This window comes from Parasteatoda tepidariorum, chromosome 4 (assembly GCF_982258835.1).
Source record: "Parasteatoda tepidariorum strain Cologne lab strain chromosome 4, Ptep-v5.0, whole genome shotgun sequence".
In the NCBI taxonomy this organism is placed as follows: Eukaryota; Metazoa; Arthropoda; class Arachnida; order Araneae; family Theridiidae; genus Parasteatoda; species Parasteatoda tepidariorum.
In genome coordinates, this window is record NC_141758.1 from 104,990,850 (window position 1) to 105,017,098 (window position 26,249).

The 26,249-nt window shown below is 28.5% G+C and overlaps 1 protein-coding gene across 1 annotated transcript in view; it reads right to left on the minus strand.

Annotated features, from left to right (window-relative positions):
- The window catches only part of LOC107448921 (neuronal acetylcholine receptor subunit alpha-10), a 222,155-nt gene that overhangs the window by 37,395 nt on the left and 158,511 nt on the right, over positions 1–26,249 (minus strand). Inside the window, exons 4-5 of the mRNA XM_016064298.4 lie at positions 11,222–11,361; positions 2,144–2,188 (exon numbers count right to left, since the gene is read on the minus strand). Of these exons, the coding sequence (XP_015919784.1) occupies positions 2,144–2,188; positions 11,222–11,361 (185 nt within the window). The remainder of the gene's footprint in view (positions 1–2,143; positions 2,189–11,221; positions 11,362–26,249) is intronic.

Consider the following 26,249-nt stretch of genomic DNA (forward strand, 5'->3'; position numbering starts at 1 on the left):
AATTGTTTTAGCATCCCTTTAACTTAACTTATCAAAAATATTTTTATTTAGTTTATCAATCCTCTTATTATTAATTTAGCATCCGTATTGTTATTTAGTTAATCAATAATCTTATTAATTAATCTATCAATCCTATTATTATTCATATATCAATCCTACTATTTTAAAGTTTATCAAACCTATTATCATTTAGCTTATAAATCTCGTTATTACTCAATTTATTAATACAAGAACAAAATGAAGAGCCTCTAGAATAACACACACTTTTTTTTTTATTTTAGGGGATTCTCTTTACAGATTCTTAAAACTGTGGGGAGAAAGAAGAATCTGAAATCAATTATTAGCAATGTTTAAAGATTCAATCTTTTAAAAAAAAGTAGTTTTTTTAGTGGCTTTTTAATTTTTTTTCATTTAATGATATCCCGCAGTGGACTAATCGTAAAGACACTGTTCCAAGTAGAATACCAAAGTCAAGCATTACTGGCTGCAGTCAGTAAGCGGGTGGGTGACCACCTTGATCAGCCAGCGTAAAGACCAAGGGTGCGCGGTATAGGTCCTCGTTAAACTGTTCTATCGTAAAGTGCTCAATTTCGCGCGGAGGTCGTCGGGCTACCAAAGCTTGGGAGCCATCCACTCTGCAGAGGATCAAAATTGCGATGGCATGTCTTCGGATCATCCTCAGAGATGTTTCCCAGACCGTCGCCAATAGCCCAGTGGGCAGCTCTAGTGCGACGTAAATAAAGTACCTACCACATTCAATGATAATAATGGGGAAAAACGGGATAGCAAAATTATAAATTCTGGAAGATTTCTAATTTAAAATTAGTTTTGAAAATAAATTATTATTTATAAAATTTCGAAAATTGCAATTTGAAAATAATTTTAATTCTGAAAATTAATGTTTAGAAATTTGGATATTTATCGAGAAATAAATTTTCAAAAATGTATGTTTTAATTATTTCAAAAATGTTTGTTTTAATTTTCACACATACATAAGCAGGCTTTTGAGTTGACTACAAGAACTGACCGCTCAAATTAGGGAAAAATAGTATAAAGTTAATATAAAGGTTACGGAGGAATTCGAACCCATTAAATTTAACCCACACATTTGAATACTTATTATTATTAAATTTGAAAGAAAAATATTCTTCGCTTACAAACATCCTTTTCATCATTTACCTCCGAAAGTTTTGAGTATGAAGTCTGTGTTTTCAACATGCAACATTTTAAAGAAACGGATGCACCAAAATTTAATCGAATAAATCAACGTATTTTCTAAAGATTTATGGGGAGTAATCTATGCAAATGCAATTGTTTTAATATTTGTCCTATTTTAAAACAATAACTGTTACAAAATGGTTTATGAATTTTTTTAGAATCTACAATGTAAAGAATTTTGGATAAAATTACGGTGAAAAGTACTTACCAAAAAATCTATTTTTACTGTGCAATATTTGACGGTAAAAATGGATTTTACAATTGATACACCTAAAGTGGGGCCCCTTTATATCGTAATTTGATCTGGATTTTCTTACAGTGAGGGGAAAGTAACAATGCTGCCGAAACAAAATATGTTGAGATTATTAAAAACAAAATTAGTGTCTCTTAATTTTTTTTTTTTTTTTGTAATTTTTTCTTGAATATTCGTAAAATTTGAAGATTTTATAATATAAGTGTTTTCCTTTACAATGGATGCTTTCACTTCTTTTTTCAATAATATTTTATTTGTTTCTTTATTTAGACTTCAAAAAGTTCGCGGATGTCCCAAATATTTTGTTCTGAAATTCGTGTATTTTGAAAGCTTTACTGAAATGTAAAGTTAAATATCTAGAGTACATAAATTTTTGTATGCGAACCATGCTTCAATAATTCAAAAGTAGTTGAATTGTTTTTTTAAAAAAAATGTCCGTTCTGGGCTATTCTGGTTGGAATCAAAGAAAAACTAAAGTAGACTCAATCCCTTTGTTCTGTCAAATCAAAAATTGATGCTCGTTCTGTTTTCGCATCATATATTATTCACCTATGATAAATCAAACCAACTTTCACAGGAGCTATTTTTTGAACTATACATATTTTATCACAAATGTTACAGTCACAGTTTGGAACAAAATTGCATTTCATGAGAAAGGAATAAAAACTTTACCTGAATTATTCTGCAGCTGCTGGAAAGCACACCCTGTCGCTCATCCTAAATAAAATATATATAGTTTATAAAATTATATCTGATATATACAGTGTGCGAAATAAAAATAGAACACTTGGATGGTTCGTGATCTAATGGTTGAATTTTCACGTATATAAAGATCAATCCTAATTGTTCTAAGAATCGAACTTCAAATATGATACAGTTTTAAGTTATGAAATCTGACACCAATACATATTTTTTCTGAATAATCGGAACCATTTCCTAGCGAATTTTAATTCTAAGTTATAAAAATATAAACGTTAGCCGGTATCTGGAAATAGAAACTCAATAACTAAAAGAGCTGTCGAAATTTTGGGTTTTTTAATGTTATCTTCATCCTCTGCGTTATTTTCAATACATCTGGGACCATTTAAAATGATCAAAAATTTCGAACACAATTTGAAAATCGCTTATCTTAATATAATTTTGAAGTAAACAATTATATTTTTCTAATTTTTTACTGCTTTTAAATATTTATTTAAACAGTGTCAAAAAATATTTTCAATTATAAGGTACACACATTTTTCTTCATCCTTAATTGCGTCATTCTGAATGAGAAAATCCAAAATCAAATCAGAAGTTAAAGGCACTGAATTCAATCCTAAATGGCATCTTGAAGCCCATCTAGCTTGAGATGGATGGCGTACCAGCGTTTCGGGGAAATAAAAGTCGCCTGTGAGCAATGCCGTCCTCATTGCCACAATCATGCCGTTAGTTATGAAATTGTGGACCCTTTACCTTCAGGACCCCCTTGCTCTCAACTTGCTGTTGCAGGAATGCTTTACTTTAGTTTGCTTATAAGATATGAAAAAAGGCAAGTTTATTCAGAAAAGATACAATTTTGTGAGGGATCTTATAAATGAAATATTTTAGCACATCCCTCGAATCATTATGATACGTATATGATATAATCTTAATGATTAATCTTAATGATTTATTATGATATAATCTTAATGATCCCTCGAATCATTAAGATTATATCATAATACGTGCAAATGCAATCATTAAATCAAAGTTTTTTTTCTGTGCACTACACATAATGCTTTGAATTTACAATCTATAATTTATATTTGCAGAATGCCGATCAAAACATAAGCACGGGCCTTTGGTGTAATAAAATCTTATACAAGTGAGACAATTATAATAAATTTTTTAAAAAAAAATATCACTAAAACATAGATTCTGGTTTATTATTCATAAATACATCAAAATTAAAAAGGAAACTACCTGGGAATTATTATCATGTTCAACCGCAAATAAGAAAGTCATAACCAAATTCATCGCCATTTGAAAGACAATTATTAAAAACGTTTTTCTGTATCAATCCGCTAATTAACTGGTTTTGATTATATCAACGTCACATTTGCAATCATAGATTTTGGATAATAATTTGCCAGATTTTGACAGAGTTTTTTTTACTCCCTTAAATATAAACTTGCGACTTAACGAATATATTTTTACAACGATTCTAACAATATATATTAAACGTATCAAGTAATTACAATTATAAACGTTTCCCACATTGAATAAATCAGCAAGTTCCTCATACTTACATCATTAAATTAAAATCACAAAAAAAAAACTTCCAACAATTTTTCATATTTTTTCCATAATCTTAATATGAAGTGTCACAGAAGATAGGATTTTTGAAAGCTGTCAAATAAGATATTAGCTCACACTCCATTTTAACTTAGAAAAGGGGAGATTATTGATTGGCAAGAACAGATTGTTCGACACATAAGGACGTGGTATAGAATATTTTAAATTACGTATTAACTTGTTTATTTTTATATCGTACTCTTCCAGAAACGGTTAATTATCGGGAACTGCAAACTTCAGCTGTTTATAGTTTTTTTTTTTTTTTGTTAAAAAAATTAACTTTGTGGGTAAAAGAGAATTATAAATTAGTGGTTTGAGTTATACTACGCTGTTATGTTTGTCTTTTTGAATATTTGTATTGAGCGTTTTAAATGGAAACTGAGAAAGATAATGTGTTTCAAATAGAAACAAAATAAATATTATTTTGATATGATGTTTGTCGTTTTGAATGTTTGTATTAAGTGCTTAAAATGGAAACAAATAAGAAATTATTATGCTGAGATCTTAGCTTTTTTGAAATTAGTGATTTGAGATATACTACGCTGTTATGTTTGTCTTTTTGAATATTTGTATTGAGCGTTTTAAATGGAAACTGAGAAAGATAATGTGTTTCAAATAGAAACAAAATAAATATTATTTTGATATGATGTTTGTCGTTTTGAATGTTTGTATTAAGCGCTTAAAATGGAAACAAATAAGAAATTATTATGCTGAGATCTTAGCTTTTTTGAAATTAGTGATTTGAGATATACTACGCTGTTATGTTTGTCTTTTTGAATATTTGTATTGAGCGTTTTAAATGGAAACTGAGAAAGATAATGTGTTTCAAATAGAAACAAAATAAATATTATTTTGATATGATGTTTGTCGTTTTGAATGTTTGTATTGAGCGCTTAAAAGGGAAACAAATAAGAAATTATTTTGCTGAGATCTTAGCTTTTTTGAAATTAGTGGTTTGAGTTATACTACGATGTTATGTTTGTCTTTTTGAGTATTTGTATTGAGCGTTTTAAATGGAAACTGAGAAAAATAGTGCATTTTAAATGGGGAAAAAATGAAAAATTATTATGATAGGATGTTGGCCTTTTTAAATATTCATTTTGATCGGAAACTGAAAAAGATTGTGTGTTTTAATTGAAAACAAATAAAAATTATTGCGACGTAACATTGGGTTTTTTAATATTTGTTGAGAGCTGTTAAAATGGAAACAAATGAAAAATTATTATTCTGAGATGTTAGTCTTTTTCAATATTTACAATAGGTACTTTAAACAGGTATTAAAAAGGAGAAAGAAAATGAAAATTTTTTATGATTTGATTTTTGCCTTTTTGAAAATTTGTTTTGAGCTTTTTAAATAATGAATTGAAAATTTCTGTGCCACAGTCTTTAGTATCTTCTTTTTATTTTTTAACAGTTATTTATCATAGAATTCTTTATCCGATGATGTACGAAATTTCCGACTTCATTAAATAGAAGTTTGAAATGAACATAAAACATTTAAAGCTGAAAATGATAAAACATTTAAAGCTGAAAATGATAAAACATTTAAATGTGAATAAAATAATAAAAAAAAAATAAAAATGTGAAAATCAAAAAAGATGCGAAAAGTATATATTTAAAGGTGACTAATTACTAAAAAATTAAATACCTAGTTTTTTTTATTTATAGTTGAAATGAAGATCTACATAAAGGCCATTACATGCCTTTGTTATTTTTTTGCATTTTTATTTTTATATAAATATCTATCATTTTCTGGATATTTGTCAGAATTCCACATGAAAACCCCTCTCAAACGCTAGATTTTATTGGCAAGTAACCAATTATATTAAAAATGACATAAAACACATTTTTTTTACAAGAAAGAAATCTTTCTCTCAATAAAATTGGGGCAACAGTTAAATTTTATGAATATAAAACATTCATAAAATGTAATACTTCAAAACATTTCTGAATTCCCATAAAAAATACATAATTTTTACTATAAACTTTGCAATATATTATAATGCAATAAGCTGGAGTATGACGTGTATAAAGTACAATAGGTAACGTATAAACATAGTAATGTCTGTCTGCTACAACAACATCATTTTTTATTATGAATATTTAAAGAATTTGTTTTATAATTGTCAATGCATTTGTACAGTTTATAACAACACATGCTAATTGCTTTTTTATGTCTTTTTAACAAAACAGTGCCGTTTATTACAATAGAAATACCTATAATGGTATATACTATTTACGTTCACCAAAGTTTAATTTATTTTTTCAGGGAATCTACGAAAACTTCCCAAGGTAAGGTCAACGATAAGAGATGTACACACTATGAACACTGTAAAAAAATTCTGGTAAAAAGCACCGGCACACAGGGGGCCGGTACTTTTGACCATAATATCCATTTTTACCGGAACATGTAGAGGAACGTGCCGATACTTTTTACCGTAAAATCCATTTTTACCAGAACATGTTAAAGAATATGATACACCGGAATTTTTTCACTAGTAATTACCATAAAGTCATTGTATTGCTCTAATTAATATATTACTACATAGTTTTATTACTATTATAGTAATATAACTATTTTACGGGTAAAAATGGATTTTACGAATGATACTCTCAAAGTGCCGGTACTTTATACCGTAATTTGATCCGGAATTTTTTAACTGTGTTTGAAATGGTTCATTTTTTTATAAAATGCAGAAAAGTTTTAAAGATAGTCACGTGAGATAAATAATTTCCTAGTACATTTCAGATTTTGAAAATTTGTGTAATTTTGTTTGGGATGCCAATCTCAATATTTTCTCGTGTAGCACATTTTTAAAAACTTGCAACTGTGCAACTAAAAAAATGAGCTACTGCTTCACTTGATGTAAACCGAACCGTGCCACACTACCAAATTGTAAAAGTTCTCAGTATATGGCGCTATAAAACAATCATTTGTCAAATAAAAATAAGTTTTTTAAAAATTAAAATATACCTCACTAAAATAAAATAAAATATTTCACAAATAAATTAAAGCAGACCTTTCCCAAATTTTTTCCCTCTGAAAATGGAAATAAATTCTAGGGAAATTGAAATGAAACTTTTAACAAATCAAAACAAGCTTTTCACAATTTAATCTAGCATAACTCTTTTTAAAAAAATAATGGCGAGAAGGTAAGGTGGCGATACGAATTTAAAGCACGAATCTTTAAAGTTTCCTTCATAACTGTAAAATTGAGTCTTGTTTTGCTTTAAACGACTGCAAATGAGAATAAATCTTTTATAGATAAAATTATACTTTTAGTCAATAAATTTTTTTATTTCTCAAATTAGACTAAAGCTGTTGTAAATGGTAAAGCTTATTTTTTTTAAATTTATTGGTCGAAGAAAAATTCATGTGTTCTAAAAACGGTTTAATTTAGTCTTACTTACGAGAAGAACAATTAAATAATTTGCCAAACGATTGGGATTTATGAATGAGCCTATTCTAATGAGCCTTTCCTAACAATTTTTTTTGTGTAATTAGCTCACCAATTTTCAACTTAAAATATACCAAAATGCATCAGAAATCATCCATAATGCGTTAACTGAAATCTCTCGCTCTTTGAATTTTTCTTAACCATAAATTTTATTAAAACGGTGCGAAATAAATGCTTAGTAAAGCATCGAATTTCAATTTTACGTCTATCATGATTGAAATAAAATAGCTAAAACAATTTAACTTCCAATTTGAATAAACTGGAGAAGAAGAAAAAATATTTCAGATCATTATGTTCGGCAGTTCGCTTTATTAAAAAATACTTTAAATACCTTTATTTGGTGATTAAACGTTCTTCAATAGTTTCTGCGTAAATCTCTTCCGGTACCACGCGGTAATTGAGCAAGGCCACTTAAAAAACCATAAAAGAAATGGTTTGTTCGTTTTATGGTTTTCTAAGTGGTATAGGATGGGAATTTGTTTTCTTTTCGAGATAAATAGATGGGTACGAACTTATCTTAGTTTAAGTTCAACTTAAACATTCTGAATATTTTGAAACAAATAACAGAAAATATGAATGCGTTTTAAGCAGTGAAAATTCAGATTATAGTTAGTTTTTTAGCAACTGTTATTTAAAACACATTTATATTCTCAAAAATGTTTTTTTTTGTTTCGAAGATTTAATACTTAACAATATTTAACATTCATTTATTTTACAATAAAGTAAAGTGACTCGGATAATTGGAAAATGTTTTGCTTTCTTTTTTATAGTCAATATTTCCATGATGCTTTGCTCTGATATTTTGCGTTGTTGTGATTATTTTTTTGTTTTGTTTTGGTTTGATACTGTTAATTAATGTTTGAAACATTTTCAAGAAATAATAATTCTGTACAACTCAATATATTGCAAATAATATTATTAATGTGTATTTATATATGTTCTGAAAAATGTTTTAGTTTAGTGAATAGACAATTTTATAAAAAAATATTTTTTTATCAAATTATTTCTAAACAAATTATAAAAATTTTATCGTTTTAAATTATGAAAAAGTATAAATTATAATAATATTTATATATATTGTATAATTTTTTAATTTAAACAATAAAAAAATATTGATTAACCGAATAAAATAAATATTTTAAGGGCAACAATAATCCTACATTTAATCATAAAAATAAGAAAATCTATTTTAAGAAATGACTTTAAGAACAAACTGAGACAGTCAGTTTTAAAATTCTGTTGACATTCTTGAAAAAAATTGTTTTAGAATATTATATTTCTGGAACAATTTTTACTATAAACTAGAGTATGAAATTACGAAAAGTTATCGGTTATGAGAAAGACATTTAAACATTAAAAAAATCTTTATTTCTGAACTGAGGATCAATATTTTGCTTATATATGAGCAAAACTTTTATGGTAGGTTGCACACATCCTGCTAAAAGTATTGTGTAGTCGTGAAGGTATTGCAAAAAGTATTCTGTAAACATTTTGTAATTGTAGTACTAAAGGTATTCTGTAAACTGTAAGCATTTTATAATTGTAATACAAAAAGTATTCTGTAAAGTATAAGACTTATGATAGGTTGCACACATTCTGCTAAAAGTATTGTGTAGTCGTGAAGGTATTGCAAAAAGTATTCTGTAAACTGTAAACATTTTATAATTGTAGTACTAAAAGTATTCTGTAAACTGTAAGTATTTTATAATTGTAATACAAAAAGTATTCTGTAAAGTATAAGACTTATGATAGGTTGCACACATTCTGCTAAAAGTATTGTGTAGTCGTGAAGGTATTGCAAAAAGTATTCTGTAAACTGTAAACATTTTATAATTGTAGTACTAAAAGTATTCTGTAAACTGTAAGTATTTTATAATTGTAATACAAAAAGTATTCTGTAAAGTATAAGACTTATGATAGGTTGCACACATTCTGCTAAAAGTATTGTGTAGTCGTGAAGGTATTGCAAAAAGTATTCTGTAAACTGTAAACATTTTATAATTGTAGTACTAAAAGTATTCTGTAAACTGTAAGTATTTTATAATTGTAATACAAAAAATATTCTGTAAAGTGTAAGACTTATGATAGGTTGCACACATTCTGCTAAAAGTATTGTGTAGTCGTGAAGGTATTGCAAAAAGTATTCTGTAAACTGTAAACATTTTATAATTGTAGTACTAAAAGTATTCTGTAAACTGTAAGTATTTTATAATTGTAATACAAAAAATATTCTGTAAAGTATAAGACTTATGATAGGTTGCACACATTCTGCTAAAAGTATTGTGTAGTCGTGAAGGTATTGCAAAAAGTATTCTGTAAACTGTAAACATTTTATAATTGTAGTACTAAAAGTATTCTGTAAACTGTAAGTATTTTATAATTGTAATACAAAAAATATTCTGTAAAGTATAAGACTTATGATAGGTTGCACACATTCTGCTAAAAGTATTGTGTAGTCGTGAAGGTATTGCAAAAAGTATTCTGTAAACTGTAAACATTTTATAATTGTAGTACTAAAAGTATTCTGTAAACTGTAAGTATTTTATAATTGTAATACAAAAAATATTCTGTAAAGTGTAAGAAATTCTGTATTTATAATACAAAAAGTATTCTGTAATTGTGATGCGAAAAGTATTGTGTAATTGAAATGCAAAAAGTATTCTGTAATTGTAATGTCAAAAGTATTGTGTAATTGTAAGTATTCGGCAAAATGTAACCTGTGTAAGTTTTCATTAAATGATTGTATAAAACTTTCAAATAATGAGGATCTGAATGGAATGATGCCTTGTATATAGTATTGTATGTATATAGTATTGTATGTATATAGTATTGTATGTATATAGTATTGTATGTATATAGTATTGTATGTATATAGTATTGTATGTATATAGTATTGTATGTATATAGTATTGTATATATATAGTATTGTATATACAGTCGACTCGTGTTATAACGACCCTGTGATAGAACGACCAACATGATATAACGACCCTGTGAAGGAGTCCCAATTCACATCCATAAAAGATAACGTTATTTTACTCTTGCTATAACGACCGTAAAAAAGATCAACTCCTAATATAACGACCCTCTCTGAATTTGAACATCGCTCTTTTCTAACTTCTTATTGGAAAGTGGGGTTGAATGGTTGACCTTGAACAAGCACACATATGTTAAGTCCTCTTAACATGTAACTTCAACAAATTAATGCACATCAAAAAATTAATGTCTTCGTCTAATGAAGCCTCGTTTATGTTCCTCGGTTTACTCTTCTTTATAATACTGTAAATTATGTACATAAAAAAAAAAATTCGTGATATATACCGCAAATTATGTACATCAAAAAATTAATTCATTAGAAACTAGATTTTTTTTTGTCATACTATGTTTTTTAATCTGTACTTTAAAATAAAATTCTTAATTGTTAACAGTTGTAATTCAATTGTTAAAATGTCATTATGTTTTAGTAATGTATGCATCCTATCCTTTTTTGGTTTATAACATGTATACCACATATAGTATATGCATGCATTATGACGTTTAAAGCCATTATGTGACCGATTTTCAAAGGAAATTTGCTCATTTTGATATAGCGACCATTTGATATAACGACCAGATTGGGGCAGTTCCGTTGGGGTCGTTATAACGCGAGTTAACTGTATATAGTATTGTATGTATATAATATTGTATATAGTATTGCATGTATATAGTATTGTATGTATATAGTATTGTATATATATAGTATTGTACGTATATAGTATTGTATGTAGTATTGTATATAGTATTGTATGCAGTATTGTATGTGTATAGTATTGTATGTAGTATTGTATATAGTATTGTATGTTTATCTAAGAGCTTTTTTATCCATCAAAGCTGTTTATATTATTAAGAATAACTTGATTTTTCAACAAAGAAAAAAGGATAATAACAATAAGAATGGCAAAGTAATGAGAGCGAAATAATAGAAAGTAAATATTCTTACAAGTGTGAGCAATGCCAGGAGAGACATTCGAAAGGCAACTGCAACCGGTTGAGCGACCGATAAGGACGGACGGACTGCAGAATCATAATTGGACATCAAGTAACGGACGAGACGAAATTCTTGGTCATCACACGAAACTTCTGAAAAACATAAAGATCATTATTTCAACTCGCATGATCACAAAACGGGACTCAAATTGAACATATAGGGGTAGTTCCATACAAACATAAGATGTTCATAACGACCACTCTTTTTTTAGTTATAATACCCTTATAAAAATTATAGTAAAAAAATAATTCACATTCAGAGTCCCACTATCATCAACGCTACTGAAATCTGTCAAATCACTATTGAGGAAAGTCAGATGACAGACATAAAAACCAGTTTGATCACATGGGTAGTCTTGGAGGCGTTTCTACTAATCATCTTTTAGTTCATCTCTATTTCCATCGCGTATCCCCGTCATATATATATATATATATATATATATATATATATATATATATATATATATATATATATATATATATATATATATATATATATATATATATATATATATATATATATATATATGACGGGGATACGCGATGGAAATATATATATATTAAGAGTACACAACCTACAAACACTATGATATACAATACAATACATCAATACATGAAGCAACATCCAGTCAATTCCAACACACAATGTTGACCAACATTTGAATCTCGTTAATGATTGACTTATTGATCACTATTGGTAATTGTGGAATCGAATTGCCATCAGACTAACAATTATAAGTTTTTGTGATATTTTTACCTGAATAACTGAACGGGTTAATTTGATTCTGTCAAATTGTTAATCCCAAAAATTATCCTGTTTTTTGGGTTAAGTTAATAACTCCAAAAAATGAAATGAATATTATTCAGAGCCGTTTATCCACACAGAAAAAAAGAATTGTGGCAAAATTTTCGTACTGTATGTTAATAACATTTTAGGTAACGAAAACACATCATAATTTTAGTTCATAAAACCAAAATATGCGATATTTAAATCATACATATGGTAGTTTTAACGTTCTTATGGTAGTAGTTTAATGGAAATTGTAGTTTTCCAAATTACAATTATTATTATCAGACATTTAGTAAAAAATACATAATTGAAAAGTAAATATAGCCAAGGCAAGGGTATTCGTACCATTGTTTATTTATATTATGAGGTATCATTATAAAATTTACCATTTTAGCACATCGACCAAGCTTTATCACTTATTATGAAATCACATTTTATTGTTAATTTTACCAAAACCAAACCAAACCATCATTACCAAAGCGTTTCCGTAAAAATTACCACACATTTTGATTTTTCCATTGAGCCACATTGTTAAAATTTTCATTCTAAAATTGTGGTAAAATAAAGAGCAGCTATTTGTCCATCCGATTAACCATAAAGTTTACGGTAAAGAACATTTTTTTTTCCTTTATGGTTTTTAAACCTTTTACAAAAAGTATGGTTATAGAGCCATGCATACAACTATACGGTTTTTTAACCATTTGCAACCATTTTTCAGAAACGTAAAAAAAAAAAAAAAATTCTTATTTCACTAGACATATGAGCTCGGATTTTCGTAAGGTAATGGGAATTGGAGAGTGCCGGATATTGGAAATTCTCCATGAGTTGAAAAGAATGGAGGAAATATTGTGGCGTCAACACTAGGACTCGAACTTCAGTTCTGCCAGTCATGAGATTGACAGATTAGCCCGTTCGACTATAATATGTACGCAGTTGCAAAAAACTAAGTAGCTTCATTAGGTGGTTCTAGTTGGTGCGATAAAATTCTGATTGTTTAACCGTATTAGGTGAAAGCAGTTAATGAACAGTTTTTCTCAAACTTAAACAGTTTGCGCATCATTTAATTTATGGTTATTTGACTGTTTTGATTAAATATGGTAAAATAACCATTAATAAATAGTTATTTAACCATTTTTTCCGAGAGATGTCTAACAGTGCAGAAATACGGTAAATATTACCATATTCTGATAGTTTTGACCACACTGTTTTCGCTGTACAAATAAATCAGCTAATATAAAAATAAAATATAATTCAATCATTTCTCTAAAAACTTACTTCATTTAGTTCTTTTAAAATCTCTGGTATAGACATAATGAAATAGTTTTAGAGATAGCTACTTTTAAAAACTTATCTCTAAGCAGTTTAATTATTTCTTTATTTAAAGTACCTCAGTTTAACTGTTATTGAATGCAATAAATTAGCTTAAAAAGTCATGAAAAATAGATTATTACGTTTTGATTCAAAGAACGCGAATATTAAATAGGAAACTATTACTTATTCTGACTTTTTGGCAATTATTATGAATAAACTATGATGCGCAGTAATAATTTCGATTCTTCCAGTAACTCTCAAATACTTACATTTTAATTATAATTTTTGAAAAGTTTTATCTAATTTAAGAAAAGGTACATGCATGAATGTTTAAACAGAAAAATCAAGCAGCAAAATATTCTTTTAAGTAAATTTTTCCAACGTACTATATTTCAAGTATTTAAATTTCAAGTATATCATTACAAAACCGACCATTTGCAATAAATTTTTAATTAAAGTTTTGAATATGGTAAAAATCCCCTACTATCACGTTTCAGGGCACAAAGTAAGAGCTTCTTAAATATTCATAATTATGGCAAAACATATTTCAAAAAGTAAATTATTAAACAGCCGAAGAATATTTTCTGTTTTCTTTCTATTCGTATGCATTTTGTGTGCTTAAACAACTTGTTTCTCTATTTTTATTGACAAAAAGATAATTTTTTAAGAAATAATTTTAACTAAAAGTTATTTGTTTCCACGTTTCATGCTGAATTTCTTCTCTTTGTCATTTTTAAGTACAATGTGACATTTCCTTTTCGTTTTTTTTATTTTTTTATTATTATTTTCAAATTTTATAAGTACATTCATAATATTTTAAGTTAAGAACGTGAAAGAAGAGTTATAATTAGCATACTTTTAATTTCTATAGTAATTGTATACATAACGCTTAGCTACCATTTTGAAAGTAACCACTAAAGATTAACTTTAAAATGTGGAAAAAAATGGTTACTATTATCACATTAGTAAATAATTATTATTATAAAAATTGCTTTTATAATCAGCAGCATAGATGTCACCAAACTTTAAATTAGATGAGTAAATATTGAGTCTTGATAACCATTTACACGTGTGTGACTAATTATGATAACAATAATGTCGATATTAATCGTCAGTTAAATATCAGGATGCAATAAAATTTAAGGTCGAAGTGGGAATATTAATTTTCGATAAAAAGGTACGCATACATGAATAACAATAGTTGCTAATTATAACTGTTCAGTCCTCAGGATGATAGCCACTAAAATTCAAATTAGAAGGGCGAATATCTTTCTTTGATAAATGTTTACAAATTCCTTAATAAATATTGTAAAAAATAATTAATTTAATGCTCACTTTAATAATTGTCACAAGAGAATAAAATTGGAAGAAATTGGAACCATGAATGCTTTTAATAACACCAGATCTTTGTTTTAATATAATTTATTTAAACTAATATTCTAATATGTGCGAAGATTCTAATATGTGCAATATTCTAATCTGTAAAAATTATAATGTCTTTGAATATTTTTGATCAATATTCACAAAACACAAAAATTAGAATAGTTAATAATACATGTATTTCTATTATAATCGTCATGACGAAAATGAACCACGAAAAATCAAACCTAAATATTCAATTCCGATAATTTTCGATAAAAAGGTACGCATACATGAATAACAATAGTTGCTAATTATAACTGTTCAGTCCTCAGGATGATAGCCACTAAAATTCAAATTAGAAGGGCGAATATCTTTCTTTGATAAATGTTTACGAATTCTTTAATAAATATTGCAAAAAATAATTAATTTAATGCTCACTTTAATAATTGTCACAAGAAAATAAAATTGGAAGAAATTGGAACCATGAATGCTTATAATAACACCAGATCTTTGTTTTAATATAATTTATTTAAACTAATATTCTAATATGTGCGAAGATTCTAATATGTGCAATATTCTAATCTGTAAAAATTATAATGTCTGTGAATATTTTTGATGAATATTCACAAAACACAAAAATTAGAATATTTAATAATACATGTATTTCTATTATAATCGTCATGGCGAAAATGAACCCCGAAAAATCAAACCTAAATATTCAATTACGATAGACATTTATACAGCCATGAATGATTATTGTTATAAAATCTACTAAAATAACTGTATTCATAATAGCCACAGAAATTGTCATTGGAAGCGCTTAAATTTGTTTTTGATAACTATTTGCACACCCGTAAATAGTTGTTATTACAATAATTGCTGTAATAATTGTCTTCACGATAATCATAAAAAGATTCTAACCTTAAAAATATAATTATAAAGGTGAATATTCAGTTTCTATAAATTGTATAGGTGAATATTTAGTTTTGATAAATTTTAAAGGTGAATATTCAGTTTTGATATTACACATCTTAAAATAGCAATTATTACAACATTTTCTATAATATTCGTCCTAATAACAACCACTAAAAATGAATATAATGTGTGGATCTTTATTTTTTTTTTGCTAAACTTTTGTCATACTCGCGAATAATTACTATTACAACAATTGCAATGAATATCATCGTGATTATTAACAACTCAGAACTAAATTAGGTCCTTTAATAACAGAATATCGACGAGATCTTATGAAACTTTTTTATGATATAAATTAAAAAAATAATCTAATTCTAAAAAAATAAATTAATAAATTTTAAACTGTTTTCGTCATCCACCGTTCGTAAAAGGAAAAAGAAATTTTCACATATTGGTTTTCAAATATTATAGAAGAAGTTCAAAATTTTATGCGTTCGGCCTTGCTCTCAAACTTTTCCTAATTTCTCTTAAAAGGTTTTATGTTTACACCGAAATTCCTTATGCACTTTCATTTTCATTGAAATTCTACCCTTTATTTAGACAAGCTTAGTTCAAGGATGAAAAAAAATTAATTAAATATTTAAAGAAAAAATGAAAGAGCCATTTTAAAGGCAGCAACCTACACTAAGCAAATATTTGATCTAACCTTATCCAGCTATTGCTGGAATTTTCATTGACTTCTAGTTTATTCGGAGTTGCTCCAAAATTGAACTACATACGCAAACAGCAGTCTCATAATATTGGTATTAGTATATAAGTCATGTTTTCTTTTAAAAGGAAAGTCACTTTATATAATACACAGCTTGATTAAAGTTTTTTCATTAAGGGAAACTGATTCAGTATTTCAAAAAAAAGCACGGAAAAGTGTTTAAACTTTTTAATGATATAATTTCTAGAAAGGTTTTATAGTATGAGGAAAAATATTTTAGGCTTAAGTTTTTATGTCTGTGATTTTTTTCTTCCTTTTTTATCATTCTGACGTCATTGGTTTTTTTTTTGTATGTTAAAGTAGATTAAAATTAATAAACACGAAAAAAAGTTTTAATTTTTTATTAAAATAACTTTAAACTATATTTTTTATTGAAAGTTATAGTTTTAAATATTTTTTTTATCTGTGAATATATTTTCAAAAGATCACACAGCACAATAAATAATTTTTTAGGTTTTCGTGTACATAGTAATTTCTGAAATATGGGAGAAATTTCAGCGCTTTAAATTTCGGTATTAATTTTAATTTTGCAAGGAGCATATATTTGAACTATTTTAAACAAAGGATACTGAGGTACGTAATTAGTCTAGAACAAAACTCCTCGATTTTAAGAAAAATCATTTTAAAGACAGGTTTAATACAATTTATCTATGCGAAGGTGAAAAGTTTGCCTGCATTATTCTTAAATCTACTAAAGGCTTAAAAAAAAAATTTTCGCTTTAAAATTTAAGTAGTTATTATTAAAATTAATATTTAAATTATTACTGAATTATTATTGAAATTAATTATTTATTGCAATTATTATTGTATTACTATAATTATTATTAAAATTAATTAATTGAAATTAATGTAGTGATTCCGCTTAACTAAAATAATTCATCTTCAAATTTATAAATTAATTAAATTATTACCTGTTATAAAAATACATTTTGTATAGTAAAAAAATAAAACTCATTATTATACGCAGTTATAACATTGATGAATTTAAAAATTGAAACAATTCATAGATATTAAAAATCAAACACGGCCGCTATCATACAAAAGCGTGTTTAACTAAAAGGCAGCAAAACAAGTACAATAAAAACAAGGATTAATTATTGTAAGGTAAAAATATCGGAGGCATATGTTTAGAGCTAAATGGCATATGTTTAGAGTTAACAAAAACACGTGTCTGCGCACTCGCAACATATTTACTTGCATTTTAAGTAATGTTTGGTGTTTTCGAGAATCGCATTAATTTCACTTTAATATTTTGAATGTTTAGGCCTATTTAATTTATATATATGCGCAGTTATTTGGTAATTTTTGCTTATCAAACTCATTTTATTTCTGTTTTTCGAAACTTTTTCTTATGAGTTCAAGTCCTTTAAGACTTTTTGGCATTTTTTTAAATTTTTGCTAATCAAAATAGTTAACTAATTGCATTCCAGTTTTATAAACGTTCGGACCCATTCAAATATTACGTAAACACTTAACTAAAGGATAATCTAACTTAAGCACCTAACGAAAAGATAATCTAACGTAAGCACCTAACTAAAGGATAATCTAACGCACGGACCTATCTAAAGGATAATCTTAGGTAAACACCCAACGAAAGCATCAAATATTACGCAAGAATAATCTAACGTAAGCACCTAATTAAAGGATCAAACATCACGTAAACACCTAAAGGACTTTAACACCTGAATGGTTTTGTGATTTGTTTATTCTTATTGACAAGGGGAGAAGAAATTGTATGAGCAATGCTTACGTAAGACTAGTATATAAACCCTTATTTTCTATTTTAAGGCAAAAAAAAGTATACAACAAAAATTTGGAAATAAAATTAATGAAATTAATTTAACTTTTGTTTCTTAGAAACTTTAGGAAATCAAGTTACTTTCTTTTCAAAATTTTTTTAAAGTTTTTTGCTTTGGTTGTGTGTCAAAAGAAGTTGAAACAATCCATTCACTTTAAAAAAAACATTGTTCGTTCTAAATTTAGATTCAACTTTTGGAAAATTTTCAAATTTAAAATAAAAATTACATTTGGAATCACAAAGCTTTAAATGATCTAAAGAGACTTAAAATTCTATAAAATGTAATTTTGTTTCAAGGAAAATTTTATCTTTTATTTGAATTTAATTCTAAAGTTCTTTAAATTGGATTCCTACAACAAATTTTAAACTTAAAGAAAGAAGCAGTGGAGTACAACTTTCTTACGTAAGCATTATTGCTTATTTTTACCGACAAGAGGGGAAGGTCTAAAATTATCAAAAGCCTGCTTACGTAATATATGAATGGCTACATTTTGCTAATCATAGTAGTTAGTTCATTCCATTTTAGTTTTGAAAACGTTTTTACTATTAAAATTAGCTTCAAGTAATTTTTTGGACGAATTTTCTAAAAACACTTTTATTTACTTTAGTGTTTTTTTTTTTTTTTTTTTTTTTTTTTTTTTTTTTTTTTTTTTAATTTTTGCTATTTAAAGTTTTTTTTTATTTAAAGCTTTTGGAAGATTTTTTAAATAAGATTGATTTCAAATAAGATTTTTGTATTTTTCTGCAAATAAAATTTAAACTAACTTCTACCTTTTAGAAGTTTTTGTTAATCAGCTTACTTTTATCTAATTTTTCTTTTTTTTTATCAAAAAAGTGCTTATCAAGTGCTATTTTTTTTTGCTTATCAAAAAAGGGTTGAATGAATCCATTAACTTAAAGAACTCATCACGAACAAAAATTCTGTTCAACGTAATTTCTTTCCTTCTGGTTAATTTTTCCGGGAATGATTCCAATACAATTCTTCTTAAAACTAAACAGATAAAATTTTAATAACTCACTGGAATATTTAGAAAAGAATTCTCATAAACAAATACTCTATGAAAAAAATGTCTTTATCTCAGATTATTTTCTGAAAGAAGAACATTCTTTTTACTTATTTCTGCTAATCTTTACAAATTTTTGCTCCAATGAGACCCATTTTGTATATTCGACGATTTATAATCAAATGCTTTTCCATCACAAAAAAAACTTTAGTTTGAATTAAAAATCATTTTTTGAGGTTTAATTGTTTATTTATTTTATTTACTTCTTTAATTCCTTGTTTAGGTCAATTATTCAACTCCAAATAAATGTTATCTTGAATGAATCAAAAATAAAAAAAATAGTACTTACTTGTAATGAAATTGTTGGAAAATTTATTTAAGAAAAAACATTTAAATGAGCGTAATCAACTTTATTTTTTATTTAAAGTGATTAAAATTAGCTAGCAAAATATAAAACAGATTACTAAATAAAACGTATTTATTTTGAAACAGAAAGTACAAAAATTGTTTTATTCAAGAAAAATTATAACATATTTATTCCTTTTTAATTCTAAATGAGACTGAAAATAATTATGATAGCAAGAAGTAAGAAGATGTAATGAAAGAAGATTTCATTTTAAAGTAGATCAAAAATATTATGCTCTTTTATTATTCAAACAAATTATGTTGAATAATTATTTATTACAATTAAAAATATCATGAGGTTATATAATGAATAATTATTATATATTAATTACGTGATATGCAATAATTGTTAGTTAAAGCAAATATTTTCAGGATTATGTGTAGTACGTCAGTAAAAAAATTTGTTTTTTAATGTTTAATCATCGAAGCGTTACGACTGATGATATTCTTCACAATTTTTTTCATTGAACAACATGGGAAAGAAACCGGTTTTTCTGCAGAAATGCAATCATCTTCAATTCAGAGATAGGTAGGTATGTACTTTATTTACGTCGCATTAGAGCTGCACAATGGGCTATTAGCGACTGTCTAGGAAGCATCCCTGAGGATAATCAGCATGCCATCGCAATTTTAATCCTCTGCTAAGGGGTTGGCTCCCCTGTTTTGGTAGTCCGACGACCTGAGCGTGAAGTCGAGCACTTTACGGTAGAACAGCTTAACGAGGACCGATACTGTGCACCCTCAGCTCCTACGCAGGCTGATCAAAGTGGTCACACATCAACTCACTAACAGCAGCCATGCTTGACTCTGCTGTTCTACTGGGAACCGGGCTGTTACGATCAGTCCACTGCGGGACTCAATTAAAAGATAAAGTCAGACTTGTAACACATTTCAACAGTCTTATTTTTGTCTCTGAATTAATCAAGGTATAAAAATGAAATCAAAGTATTCCACTAGAAACAAAAAATCCCTTAATAATACGTATGATGCTAAATTTGAAGTCAGATCAATTGAAAATTGGAGATGCTATCGTATCTAAGAGTATGTAATGCGTAACATTAAGAAAACGGCATTTTGGTCTTGCAAAAACTTATTCAGATGCCCATTGCAAAAAGCGTCGTATCTATCTCATCTCTCATAATACTTTTTTAAGGGAATGTTCCAAAATTTAATGTGAAAATCAATTTTGTTTTTTTTTAAATTTTTACATTGTACTTTTCCCTTAATCGACCAACTTACCCACGAAAATATCAAGCACTGAAATAATAGTTTTAAATGGACAATAATTTTCTGGGAAAATAAATTCCAATAGTAAGAGATAATGGAGAGAGAAAAATCGCACAAAATAATTAACATCGTAAAACGCAATTCAAGAGTTAAATGAAAAAAATTCTCCTCAGTCAATTTCTCATTAGCGAGAACTTGATACTTGTTGATGAGACAGGATTTGGTGGGAAACCACGTAAAGCCAGTACCTATCAATGTCATATGGTACCTGTTTATGTCTTTCGACAAAGCAAGAAATTTGAGCTGGCAAAAATGCTAATGCTGTGTATGTTGATCGTTATGCGACACTGGCATGTTCCTCATACTTTTCAAAGATATACGGAAAGTGACTCTTTCAATTTTGGACTCACTTAGATTTTTTATAAAGTTTTGCGGAACGGAAAGCGATGCATGCATTTGGCTGTTGAACTAGCTTTGCGTCCATATTTCCCCGCATATTTTCATATTTATCACCGAAAATACTGCAAATTCCAGGGTTTATTCGTTAACGAATCTACCTATACCGCCGTAGAGTACGATTTATCGTCATGCTACTCTCAAAGAAGACCCGACAGTGTAGGATATTCTTAGATAAAGGTATTTCTTTTAACCCAATAGCTTGAATAGCATTTTTAGAGTTCGGTAGTAAAACCACTTTATTGTAAAGGCGTTTGGGGTCAAGTTGTTCCAGTACCGAGTGCATTTTTAGAGTTCGGTAGTAAAACCACTTTATTGTAAAGGTGTTTGGGGGTAAGTTGTTCCAGTACCGAGTGCATTTCTAGAGCTCGTAGTTTGTAGTACCGAGAGTTTGTAGTAAAACCACTTTACAATAAAGTGGTTTTACTACAAACCACTTTATTGTAAAGGTGCTTGGGGGTAAGTTGTTCCAGTACCGAGTGCATTTTTAGAGTTCGGTAGTAAAACCACTTTATTGTAATGATGCATAGGGGTAAGTAATTCCAGTACCAAGTGACCTCTCTGTCAGATGCGATTTTTTTATATTTCCGACAGGAACATCATGAGAACGAAGCAACATCCTCATTTCAATGAATCAACAATCGACATCATCAATCAACGAATCAACAAACAACATCATTTACGACAGGAACATCATGAGAACGAACGAAGGAACATCATGAGAACGCAGAAATGTAAGAATACATTTCTGCTCGAACATTTAATGAGAGTTCAATCAAAAAGCCATTGGTATAAACATACAGAAGAAAGGTTCAGGAAAAAGGTAAAAATCAAGAATCGCTGAACAATTTTCTCATTAAGTTCCAGATTTGCTCTCAAGTCTACAACTTTTTGATAAAAACTACATTTATTTATATTTTCATGTGCCCTCTTGTCTGTTTACGTAACTGTCTCGAAAGAACACTTCGATTCTTATCAACTGCTCTTATGACGTAAGAGTTCTCGTCTCGATGTCTGAATGGGTCTTCGATTAGCCAGAAGTAGCATTCGGTAGATGGGGGTAGTCTTCACAAGGCCATTGATCAGCCTGTTGGTCTTGTTTTGTATTAACTCTAATTTTCTAATCCTAGGGAAATTTTCTAAAACTTCCCAACAGCAAGTAATAACAGACCAAACTTTTACACGCTTTTTCCAGTGTTGTGCAGAGACAACCTCAAAGACAAATAGCTCGATTTTATACTTTAAGATTGTAAAGACACCAATTTGTTTGTCGGATAAAATTGAATGGTTCTTCTAATATAACTCCTGGTTCCACTCCTGAATTGTTTTATTAGAAAAGTAAACTGGTTTTTATTGTGTTAATTTTTGTGTTTAATCTTGATACTCATTTGTTTCTCCCATCAAATATGTGTAACGCTTAACGTTCATTATAAAAGGCTTCAAGTTTTGACACTGATTTTTAAAAATACATATATCAAAGGGGTAATTATGCCTCCTCTTCTACAGTAGTCATATAAAAATATAATTTTCACCTTATTCCAACTTTTTCTGATATTTTATAAATCACATGTTCTACTTTTTCAGCTTTGCTTGATATCTGCCTTACATAGTCAATACAAAGTTGCTTATAAACGCAGAGCACATACATACTTTAAGTGCAGAGGAAGTGGGGAGCCGGAAGCGCTTCTTCAAACGACATTTTAAGTTTAGAAAATGATAAATTTTCACTATTTCTCAACAATTCAATTAACTTATTGACACAACAAAACTGCTGCTTGAATCGATTTATGTTCCGATTCTTCATCGACCTAAATCGATACTTTTACAAAACTCTTGTTTCTAATACCATGAAGAACTTGAAAATAACATTAGGTTGTTCTTCGGGTAGAAATTTTTCGACTTCACAGCAGACTTAACTCGCCAAATTTTCACGTGACGTAATGGATAACGGTAAACTTTTTTTTTCTTCTAAGAGTTCGTGCCACACTATCTCTAATGCATCACAAGTTTTTTACCCTATTCGATTCAACGCTAAAATAGCCAATCTTGCTTTTATGTGACTGGGAAATCGATAATTGTGAAACTTTCATTACACCAGTTTTTTTTTTCCTGACGTATATAAAGAATAGCAATAGAGGGAAAGAAATTTTCCCGACCCGAGGTTTCATAAATCTTGAGAAATTGTGAGAAAGGGAAACGTGAGAACATAAGCACGTCCGACATTCGTAAGCGATGGGAAAGACGTGCCGTAAATACAGAATTCCACCGTTTTGCTGCTCATTTTCTTTTTGAAACATTTTTCAGTCCCCTTTCGGGGAAACTAATTTTAAAAATTCTCTTTTTAACAGCGCACAGGTTGTTTGTTTTCTTAGAATAAAATGCATCCTTTCGCACAAAATAACATAATTTCAGTTTTTCTTGGCCGCAATTTTAAGTAATAATAAAATAGTCTGGGTGATGTTGATTATTTTTCAGAAGGGTTAAGAAAAATTTGGTTGATAAAATATCTTGGCGAGAACACAGAAAGTAATTTATCCTTTTCCGGGTTTTTTTTTCAATGCAAAAGTGTTATTATAATATTTTAAGAAACGGAAAGTTTTAATGAAGACAAATATTTAATGGTTGTGAAACGAGGTGTTTTTTTTGTGAAAAATATATTTAAGACAAACAGAAAACACAACTTCCGAATAATCATTTTAATTTGTTTTTATTTTATTATCCCTGCTGAGTAGAGGATCCATTTAGTAGCCTTGTAATTTTGATCCCAACTCTGGAAACATGTAAAATTCTAAACAGAACAATAAGCTGATTCGCCTTTAACGAGGATTTTCTTTCAGGAAAATAATGTGCCCTAGCACTACATGGAAAAAAAACTACGAAATTTACCCACTGATACCCCGATATCATATATGAACTCTAACCCTAGATCCAACTGAGGGTATTAAAAAACCTTTACTGAATGGTATGCCAACGCTTATTTAAAAAAAAATCCTTACTTTTATATTCTAGGAAGTATGAGGAACACATTATTTAGAATCTTATTATTTAATTACATTTATATGGCGATTGTATCATAACACAAATTCATTTCTGCCATCGGGTACGTCCATATAGTTGTGTCTAATCACGTGGTTGTACATAGCGTATTAGCATTACATCTTTAAGGTCTGGGTAAATTAGAATGCTATTTCGGATTTAATTGGATACCTACAAACTACGTCACATGTGTGTGTTTAACTTGATTGGCTGGCCCTTGCATGACGTCGCTTGCAAGTATCCAATTGTAAAAAAGAAAACTACAAATTCATGTATACTATATCAAGGCTAAATTATGCCATTAATTTAATTGTTACGCTTCCGAAAGGCTACAATCGAGTTCAAACTTAGCGTAACACGTTTTTTTTTCATTGTTATCTCTTTTTTTTTATATGTTTCATTTAGTTTGCGTGAATTAAAAAACATGCTGATACTATTTTTTCAAAGATTCATATGATACAGGCAAAGCTAAGCTGACGCTGCAAAGCTTTTGTAATACGAATACAAAATTTAACCCATGAATATATCGAATTAAATTTCTAAACTCAAGTCGAATTTTTATTTTAAACGACCACCAAATATCTAAAATCTTAAATATCACCTTCCAACGACCGTTGATTAAAATATTTTAATGTTTATGCATTAATAAGACAAGTATTTTGTGGAATTTTTTGAAATAATTTTATATGGGAGAGCATGTGAATATTTAAACGAAAACTGAAAAATCCCTCTAACCACCGATGCGCAACCACGCATCAAGTAATTTAACCAAGATTAAAAATATCCTTCCCTACACAGCATCTAAAGAACGATAATAATTCAACGATGTGGAGCTTTAGTTGCCATTATTGAAAGAGGTCGATCCTTGTTTCGTTTAATCGGATGGAAAAAGAAGATTTAAAATGTTTAATTCCCATCGCGCTTAGAGAGGAAACTTTAGGAAAGATGTATTACCATTATTTTAGAAAGCCAACTAAGGGAAGTTAGAGCAGTATGTAAATCAGTTCACAACTTGGCTTAATTTACTACAAATTTCAAATTAAAAATTTGCAATATGAGTACAGTAGGAAGCATACTCTCTGTATGAAGCAGACAGGGTATTCCATAAAGATTGCCCTATGATAAGTAGTTTTTGAATTCTTATAAAAAAGAAAACATGAAAAAGTATGCCCAAAAGAGGATCGCCAATTAATATTTCAGTGAGGAAAAAACAAAAACGTCATCGAATTCTAACGAATCATAGAGTTGAAAACATGTGTAAGGACCACCATCACAGTTGGAGGTTAACACTTGAAGGTGTTTCATATAATGGTTGGATACTCCGTTGGATTTCGTGTTAATTAATAGATTTCACTAGTTATCAAAGATTCGTCTAGCTGTGCACTGATCGTTAAGACACGGCTTCCAGAAAATCACCGAAGTCAAGCATCACTGGCTGCGGTCAGCGTGCGGGTGGGTGACCACTTGGATTAGTCTGCGTAGGGACCAAGGGTGTGTGGCATTAGTCCTCGTTAAACTGTTCTACCGTAAAGTGCTCGATTTCGGGTGCAGATCGTCGGGCTGAAGAAGCGGGGGTGCCATCCCCTCTGCAGAGGATCAAAAATGTGATTGCATGTGTTCGGATCATCATCAGGGATGTTTCCTAAACCGTCGCCAATAGCCCATTGTGCAGTGCTAGTTCGACGTAAATGAACTACAAGTGCAACAACAACAAAGTTATCAAAGGTTCTTAAATTTAAAAAAAAATTGTTATAGAAAATAATATATCAATTTAGAAAATATAACAAAAAATACGGAAAAAACTGCTAGTTCATTAAATATAGTTTTGGAACATTGTGAGCTACATTTATTTGAGATGAGGAGTTCATGCTTATTTAAATTTTGCAGAAAGGAGGAAAACTGTATGCT